General features: G+C 38.1%; 1 protein-coding gene across 1 annotated transcript in view; it reads left to right on the forward strand.

Moving 5' to 3' along the window:
- The window catches only part of CHST9 (carbohydrate sulfotransferase 9), a 51,219-nt gene extending 46,739 nt beyond the window's left edge, over nt 1-4,480 (forward strand). Inside the window, exon 4 of the mRNA XM_032595334.1 lies at nt 1,419-4,480. Coding sequence (XP_032451225.1) covers nt 1,419-2,510 — 1,092 coding nt within the window. The 3' untranslated portion in view covers nt 2,511-4,480. The remainder of the gene's footprint in view (nt 1-1,418) is intronic.
- Nucleotides 4,481-9,738: the final 5,258 nt, after the last annotated feature.

Below are 9,738 nucleotides of genomic sequence, written 5' to 3' on the forward strand. Positions count from 1 at the left end.
GAGCAATTACTATAGGCTCCAGGCCATTCTAGACACTGGGGATACAGTGGATGGATGGATGGATGGATGGATGTCAGATAGATAGATAGATAGATATCCTCCTCTAGGGAACTTCTCCCACCACTTCTTCCAACACTAGGCTGGTGGCCCCATTTATTATTCCCACAGCACACCATTTGTTGATGGGTTTTTCCAATAACATGCTGACAATTCTGTATGTATATTTCCAGGCCAGTCTTCTCCTCAACCATCCTTTTCAAGTGTAAGTGAGATCATGTTACTTCCCTGCTGAAAGCCCTTCAAAGTCCCCCTAGTTTACCCACAGTAAAAGCCAAAGTCCTTACAATTTTATCTCTAGGAGAGGATTCCATCTTGTAAGTCCTGTCTTCCATGTATTCCCTTCTGCAGTCATTGCAAGAGCTGTAGGAAGACGTAGTCAGATGAACAGTAGATGGTTGGTAGGCTGATTCATCCCACTGACATGAGAACTAAATTCTTGTTCTACTTTTCATACAATTTTATGTAGCAGGACATCAATTAGACTTTTGAAAAAGACAAAGTTTTCATACATGAATGAAATTGTATGGTTATAATTACTAAATTATTATGATAAATGAATATTCTGAAATAAAACATTTTCCAAGGGAAAAAATATCTCCTTTTGCAAGTGCTTGAAAAACTGAAATGGTCATGAGGATTTTATAATTTGCCTTGCTGCAATTTTAAGTTGTAATTTGTGACTTTAAACTCTTCCTTGCATCACAGAATACCCCAAAAGCAGCTACATTCTGTATCTACATTCAGATGCACTAATTAATTAATGCTTGAAGGTAACACATTCCTGAATAGCTCAAGAATCATTGACCTACAGGATGATGAAGTACATTCTAATGTGTTACAGACAAAGCTAAAATGAAAATTCAGGACACCCTCCTTTCCATCTTGTGGCCAGTGTGTGTGTGTGTGTGTGTGTGTGTGTACCTTGTAAGGTTGTATAATTGATAATTATAGTTAACAGAGATAGTACAGAAAACAATAACCAACGTACTATGATCATACTCAAATCAATACTAGTAGGTTTAGCGAAATAATACTCAAGATAATTTAGCTTGAGAAAATCTACTAATATAATGCAGCACATTAACACTAAATAAATGATAACATGTAAGTAACCAAATATGTATAATATAAAATGTGAAACTTTGGCTCAAAATGATGCTTGGATACCATTTTTCATTGTTATATTTTCTCTGAAGAAACTTACTACAAAATGTGTATTCAGCATGCTTTGCTAAATTGTTCTGGCAGCTTATATGAAATGTGCTCTCCTCAATAGTATTGTAAAACAAATATGTTCAGATCCTTGTATCCTTGTTTGTGAATGCGCTTTCAACATTTCTCCTTCTCTATTTTAACAGAACCTCAAGTTCCACATCACTGAGGATCCCAAGGGAAAAAAGGAAAATCTTCTGCTCAAGTCTGAGAGGCCAGTGAGGGTCTTAACAAAGACCAGCCACTCACAAGGAGAGGATCGAGTTTTGGGGAAGACCACAGGGCCACCAACAATTAAGCTGATTGCAAAACGTCAAGGAACTAGGACTGTTTTCAAGAAGTTCAGTGAAATGAAGTGGCCATTGGACATACACCCTTTAAATAAAAGTTTAATCAAAGACAACAAATGGAAGGAAACGGATGTGGCCCAAGAGAAACGCAGGTCTTTCCTTCAGGAGTCTTGCAAAAAATATGGCGGGGTGAGTCGTCCTCAATCACATCTTTTTCATATGGTATCCAGGATCTATGTGGAAGATAAACACAAAATCTTATATTGTGAAGTACCCAAGGCTGGCTGCTCCAACTGGAAGAGAATTCTGATGGTGCTAAGTGGGTTGGCTTCCTCTGCGTACAACATCTCCCATGATGCTGTTCACTACGGGAAGCATTTGAAAAAACTAGATAGCTTTGACTTAAAAGGGATATATACTCGTTTGAATACCTACACCAAAGCTGTTTTTGTTCGTGATCCCATGGAAAGATTAGTGTCAGCATTTAGGGACAAATTTGAACACCCCAATAGCTATTACCATCCAGTATTTGGGAAGGCAATTATAAAGAAATATCGGCCAAATGCCTGTGAAGAAGCATTAAATAATGGATCTGGGGTCAAATTCAAAGAGTTCGTCCACTATTTGCTGGATTCCCACCGTCCAGTAGGAATGGACATTCACTGGGAAAAGGTCAGCAAACTCTGCTATCCGTGTTTAATCAACTATGATTTTGTAGGGAAATTCGAAACTTTGGAAGAAGATGCCAATTACTTTTTGCAGCTGATTGGTGCTCCAAAAGAGCTGAAATTTCCAAACTTTAAGGATAGGCACTCTTCTGATGAAAGAACCAATGCTCAGGTCGTGAGACAATATTTAAAGGATCTGACTCGAACTGAGAGACAATTAATCTATGACTTTTATGACTTGGACTATTTGATGTTTAATTATACAACTCCATTTTTGTAGTTTGCATTAATCTTCTAAAACCCTGTAGTTACTTCATGATGATGGCCTCAAATCAGCTAACTGTAATTTTCCTGCAGTTCTCTGTATGAGAGAGAATTTAACCAAGTGTAGTTGTCTTGATTTAATGAAGGTTTTTACCAAATAGTATGACACCAATTGGCACAAAGTTATAGGAAAATTACCTTACAGAGACATGTAAACAAGTTGAGTTGCTCTAGAATGTTTGGAAAATAGCTGCTTTTGCATTATGGATTATATTATAGAAGCAATAACCTAGCCAGCTGCTACATTAGCTTCAACAGCCTCTTGCAATGATAGAAAAAGGGATCTAAAATAGCATGAGTATATGTCTACATCCTGGAATTTGTTGTCTAAAGTGCATGGATATATTTTTAGCAGTCTGTGACATATTACTCGAACCTTGGAGAGTTTTCTTACACCCTGGAAATCTTTCTATCAACTGCAATGATAAATCCATTTTGAAATAATATTTTGGACCTAGGCATTTAAGTTTAGATTGGAAGGCATTATGTGATTTACAATATGAGAATATAGCAGAAAAACCAGATGAGGCTATGGCTTTTTATATTCAACAGCCAATAAAAAATGCACAACATGCTAAGATCAAAGCAACAAAAACAACCTTCCTCTTCCAGAAAAAGTTAGGGGAATTGATTCTGTTTTCTTCTGAGCCCTCTGTGCAGAGACAAAATGAACATAACCACTAAAGGTCCTCGCTTCTGAAGCAGGCAGTTGAGAAGTTTAAGTCTCATCAGATATAAATGTGCTCCTAATTTCTGGTTTAATTGGGCAGGGGGGAAATTGTTTCAGGATGGAATAATCATCAAAAACAAAAGTTGCCACTCTGAATATGGGCCTCAAACAATAACAAAGTTTTATAAGAGTATTATTTGAATCAAAGCATCGTGTGCATAGCTTTATATGTGGAATGTACTCTAAGAATAACTTTTGTTTCCAGTCTAATTACTTAGCTTAGGAATGACTTTTTAAAAACGCCTATACCACTTCAAAGATAGGTTATATTCTAGAGAATAAACAAAACAAGAGCCCCTAGAAACATTTTTAATAGGCTTATGCATAAACAAATTCAGGAGTTTTCTTTTTAAGTTCAAATATCCTATCCTAACACAGTCAAATACCATTGCATTCAAATATTAAATCCAAGTTTTGGGAAAACAGGACCATGTGTCACCCCTATCGAAAGTTGTAATGCATTTTGGAATTTTTTTCCAGCGGACCCTAAATTTGAAGACACGTTTGGATGGGAACTTATTTTAATTGGTTGACTATTTGAGTTAAGAAGACCACATGTCATTGAAACTCTGTTTAAATGCAGTTCTCAAACATGTTCTTCTTCCCAAACTCTCATTTTTTTCTCGTCAATAAATATTCAGTAACGTCTCGCAAAGAAAAGTAGGTATTAATATTTAAATATTAATAGACCAAGATAGTTACCGTGGTCCTTATTTCATTTGGATTTTCCATTTCATGGCTGAGTATTCATGAATTGCTTCACTCGACACACGCCTGCCTTGTCCCATCGGTATCTCCCAAGGAGTAGGTACCTGCAACGGCCTGCCAGATCCTAAGTATTAAGCCTTCTAACCCAACCTTTTACTACTTTCCACTCCATTTACTCTTGCCTCTAGACCATACACTTAAGCTGTGCTCTCTGTTTTTAAGGAGTTTTACTCTAGAGTAATCCCAGTTGTATAATTTAAATTTTGCTGTACCATGTAGAGTGGATTCCTTGTAACTTGGAGACAATGAAATTATCTTTTTATGGAGAAAGAGACAGAATGGAAACTATGCCAAGAAGCCTGAAATTTTATTCCTAAACCACACACACACAAAAAAAACTAATTTTAGATGGAATCTGCTATAAAGTATAGGAGCAGTTTTCTCAACATTATTCCTAAAATCTTATCAGGAACAAACAAAAAACCCTTCTTTTCATAACTTTGGAAGAAAGAAATGGAAAAAAGTGCCTTAACTCTCTCTTTTTAACATTTCTAACGCACTTGAGAGAATGGAATATATATGTATATATATACATATATATGCACATATATGCACACATAAACATGTGTTTGATGTGTATGCATATATATGTATATGTACAAACAGACACATAACTCTTTGGCACTGGTGGGAGAGAAGAGAGCTGAGAAAATGATACACGATACTCTCTATCAAAGCTATTCTATGCCTTTCGCCATATATCCTCCTTCTCAGACCCTTTCCACTGAGCCTGTGTAACCAGAGGTTGGTCTTTCAGTCATTCTTTTCCTAAAAGACTGATACCAGCAGGAATCCTGTGTGACGTGAGTCCCAGAGGCCATGTGTTCCATAAGGTTTTATGGAGGAAGAACATATTTTTCAGGTGCCTACTCTTCCTTTTAAATCACTTCTGTTCATGGTAGGGCTGAAGAAGCCAGTCATCATTTTGGATTCCTTGTGATTTTGAATAATTTTCTATTTATCTTTTCTGAATTATTCTGCTTTGCAGACCAACTCACATTCACCTTTGTCGTTTCTGCCTGTGCACAAGCCCCAGGTGTGAGCATCACTGCTTCTTTGGACGCTCACAGTTTCATGGATTTAGATTCCTAAAGGCAAGTGACCAAATCCAGACTCATCTTCCAGATGTCCAGTGTTCATATTTTAACACTAGCTTGCTTCGGGTATAATTATGAGTCCTCTAATTAAACCCTAAGGATCTTACTTGTTTTATATGCAGTGGTAACAACCTGGGCAGGTCCCTTCATTCTGTTATTCCCGTCTGGAATTACTATTAGAGTAAAAGTTGGCAATTAAATCCAAAACCACAGTTAGTTAACATGGTAAACTATCTATGGATATGTGTTGATGTGATTATGCCCAGGAACTGCCATAAATTTCAATGGAAATCTATATACAGGGCACCCAACTTTATGATTTTCTCACATGTGTTTGGAAATACCCAATGGAAATGTGTGGCTACTTGCTAAATTCTCTAACTTTGCAGTCTATAAAATATTATCTAGCAATTCAAAAGCCACTTGGATACCATTTGTAATCAGGAAGAGGAAAAAAACTTATCCGCTTTACTTATGAATAATTATTCTTCAAAAAAGTATTATCTCCTAAAACATACAGGGTTTCGCTGAAAAGACTATATGAGCAGATGCAGGAAATTTTCAATATGAGTTCTCTTTGAAAAGATCACCTGCGGAATTAGTAGAACTTGGAATTCGTAGGCTGAGACTACCATAAACATCTCTGTACTATCAGTCATCACTTGGACTCTTGGGGCCTCCTTAGCCTCTAGGCTTTCATGGAATATGGCAAAGCAGAAACTCTGCCCATGGCTAACATCCCCAGCGTGCTCTGAAATTTGAAGGATAGTTGCCCATAAGCCCATAGCTCAATACCTGAGGACCTCAGACCAAGGCTAACTCAATCATAAGCATTATAATAATATTCATGATCATAGTCATAATCAAACATTTATTCCTTTACTACTTAAGTGCTTTACATGCATTTATTTAATCTCCATAGTCAATCTAAGATGCTATGTAAGCCCACCCCATACAAACACACACTAAATATATATATATAGAGAGAGAAGAGTGGTTGAGTAATTTGCCTGAAAAGTCACAGCTGGAAATTAGGTCAGGAGCCAGGATGAATCCAAACAGCAAATACCACTACCAAACTCTCTTCTTAGTTTAAGGACAACTAAAGGCAAGAAATATATTGGCATCTTGAAACTTTTTTGATACAAATATAGATATATATACGTGTATGTGTTTAGCTGGTTATCCCATTTCAGATCAGCTTATCCCTTTCTTCCTGCTGAGTTGACAGATTCAAAGACTTTGTAAGAAGTTAAGCTTTCTTCCTAACCCCTTTTTTAAAATTCCCAGTTGATCGTGGAGCACAATGTAAGAGCAAAAAAGTCCCTGGACCAAGTTTAGCATAACAAAAACAAAATATCATTTTGACAAGAAAGTCCAGACCGCTACAGGAGTGGGCAAGGTCACGGAGAATATGGTCCAAACTGGGAGAGAGTCTGGCCAACTTACCCCAAATCGGCACTTGAAGATGCCAGTGGCTCACCAGGTCAACCCAAGAGAAAGCTCCTTAAATACTGCTAGAAAGTAAGCAATTGTATATGGTCTCTTTTTTACTGAGCACCTGTCCCCAGGGCTAGTTTAGTTGTCAGATAACCCTAAACAGGCTCAGGAAGATTATAGAAAAAAACAGAGGAGCAGGTTGACTCAAACTAACTGAAAACACCATGAAAAATTCAAGATAAACAAGTGCTCAGATACCAGAGGGAAGACTTTTCCTAGACCTTTGGGGTACCCTCCGTGAGGAAGGCCAAGTCTAGAGAGTTCAGCAAAAGGGCATTGCCTCACACCATTTTACTTCTCAGAACTGCCTAGTCCCACACATCTTGTCTACCACAATCCTATCCTTCCAGGCATATTCAAGTCCATTTCGGACAATCATTTCTTCCTTCTCCTCAGTTCAACTCTTCACTCTATTTTGAAATACTCACCTCTCTCATATCTAGACATTCGCTTCATGTTAAGTCACCAAGGAATCTCTTTAGATTATTCAGTTTGACAATCTCATCTCTTCATGAGCTCTCTGATCAACAGAAAAAGGCAAAATGATTTTCCCCTGATGTGACATGCATCTGATACTTCTTTTACCAATAAATGCAGGCATTCCTTCCTCTTTTTTTTTTTTTGCTTCATTTATTCATTTGCTATACCCCTCTTCATATGAATAAAAAATCTCTGCTGTCATTGGAATATGTTCTAGGTCTTCCAAGCGGAAAGAAATTGTGTCTGTTTAATTCACTTTGCACTGTTTCTAACAAAGCATGGAAAGAAAGAGTTATTGATATATTTTTGATATATAGTTTAACGGTTCCTCTATAACTTCTCCTCTTGTATAATATGTTTTATTATTGCCTTTGACTTTCAGACATCTATATGATCAGTGGGTCTAAAGACTTTCAGACATCTATAGGATCAGTGGGTCCTAAAGCAAGGCGATTGGGGAAGTTATCTAAAGGCACATGGCTTCTCTATACTGACTATCACACCTTAACCTAAAGTATAGCTGTAGACACAGAAACATTTTACACTTCCCAGTTGACATATTTGTTTATTAGATTGGGGGAGGAAATGTTGAAAAAACGCATGATTCTGATCAATAGGAAAGCCATTTACAGAGCAGGGAGCAGACACTGGAAACCTACCTGATATTCATTTAATGACGTGAAGAATATGTCTAATCCTTCCCCCAAAAAACGTGAAAGTTAGGTATTATTCCACCCATCGCTTTGTGAGGGAGAAAACCAAGGTCAGAGAGGTTTAATGGCTAGAAGCCGAGCCAGCTTCCTGCCAAGGTCTCTCTGGCTCCAAAGCGGAGACCACACACGACAGCCTATGGGCCAGATCTGGCCACAGATATGTTTGGTTTGGCCTACGACGCATTTTACTTAATATCTGAATTAGCATTTTAAAATTAGAAAGCTTTCATCAGTAATAAGGAATTTCTGTTACGCAGCACCATTTGCGCTCACCTGAAGACAGTTGGGCATTGTCAAGGTCAGCCCCCTTAGAGAAGCCAGAGAGCTCTTGTTCATGCTCTCCATCTAGGCATCATCACCCACTTACCCTACCTGGCTGGCCCCTAAGTGCCTCACATTTTCATCCCTGCTTTGAAGTGTGTGTTCTTGAGTCTAGCACGCTTCCAAAAGAAAAGCAATTCCTGAACATTTTCTTTGACCATATTTGTGTCATGCAATCCAGGTTCCCTTATCCTCATTCAAAATGCTGCTTGGCCTTTGGTCGTATACCCAGTGGGATCGCCAAACAATATTTCATTGTATGAGAAAATCTCTTTTGACCAACAAAAAAAGATGTTGGGGGAAATCCAGTACCTTCCTTTGGCATCTTTTTTTTCTTAGTCACTGGGTCCCCCTGGCAACAACATTCCTTCCCATCCCCTTCAGCGGAGATGAATCATTCTCCCATGCCCTTGGAACCTCAGGGTCTAGGACAAAAACTGGTTCCCACCAATGCATCCAGACTGCTATTCCATAACTTTTCTTCAAAAACTCCTTCTCTTTTAAAGGTGTACCCACCCTTCCTCTGAAAATTACCTATTTCCCAGCTTTCCCTGAGGATTTCCCCATCAGGCTCATAACATGCCTCTCCACCCCATTCCTGCTATTATCCTGGGTGACTTTTGCCATCCCAGTGACATTCAACTGTCTTTGCTTCTTAGGGCTCTAACCTCCTCCTTCTTCTGCTTCAACACTTGGAGAGCTAGAGAAAACAGAAGCCTAGCCATGGAAAGAGATAACCATGACTCTTGTCCCTAAAGAGCAGAAAACCTGTGGCAAACTATTTAGTACTTCATTTTATCCATTCATTTCCTTAACCAATCCTGAAGTTTAGAAAAATGTTCTTCAAGAATATTATGAACTGAAATGTATTCCAAACGCTAGTATAATTACCAACTTCAAGATGACAATATTAGTTTGACTGTAATTATCATTAGGCAAAAATAAACCCTGATTTAGTCTATCAAGTGCTCAAAAAATAGTGCATAGGCCACCACCACGTATCAGAGTTATCCACATTTCTGTAAAAACAGATTCCTGTACGCCACCCAATATGCGCTGAATTAGAATCTCTGCGAAAACCACTTGAGAATGTTCTCTTTTAACAATCTCCCTGGGATGAGTCTTATATACAACATGGTTTCAGCACTGCTTATGTGTGTGTGTGTGTGTGATTTTTTTTTAATCCTGGTGGATTATAGGTACTAATAAAGCCTGCTCCCTTCGTTCTATTACTTTGTTAAAAAGTTAATGGCTCTTGGCTCGGAGAAGGTCAGCGGGTATTGGTACTGAAGTCCTCTGTGGGATTTTGAGCCGCACTGAAACAGAAACTTGGCATCTGAGGTCCGCCAACAACAAGTAGAGCTGAAATGATGAAGTGAGTTATGGGAACAGCACTAGTCCCTGCCCAAACTTTGTGAAAGCTTTCAGGATGAAATGGAGAAATGGAAACTTTCCTCTTTGAAACACAAAAGACAAATGTGGACTGAGGGCAATTTTGGCAACTCAACTTCACACTGAATGAAGTGAAGACAGTATGAGTTTTCCAATAAAAAATAAAAAAGCTATTTTCCAATT

This window comes from Lynx canadensis, chromosome D3 (genome assembly GCF_007474595.2).
Source record: "Lynx canadensis isolate LIC74 chromosome D3, mLynCan4.pri.v2, whole genome shotgun sequence".
Classification (NCBI taxonomy): domain Eukaryota; kingdom Metazoa; phylum Chordata; class Mammalia; order Carnivora; family Felidae; genus Lynx; species Lynx canadensis.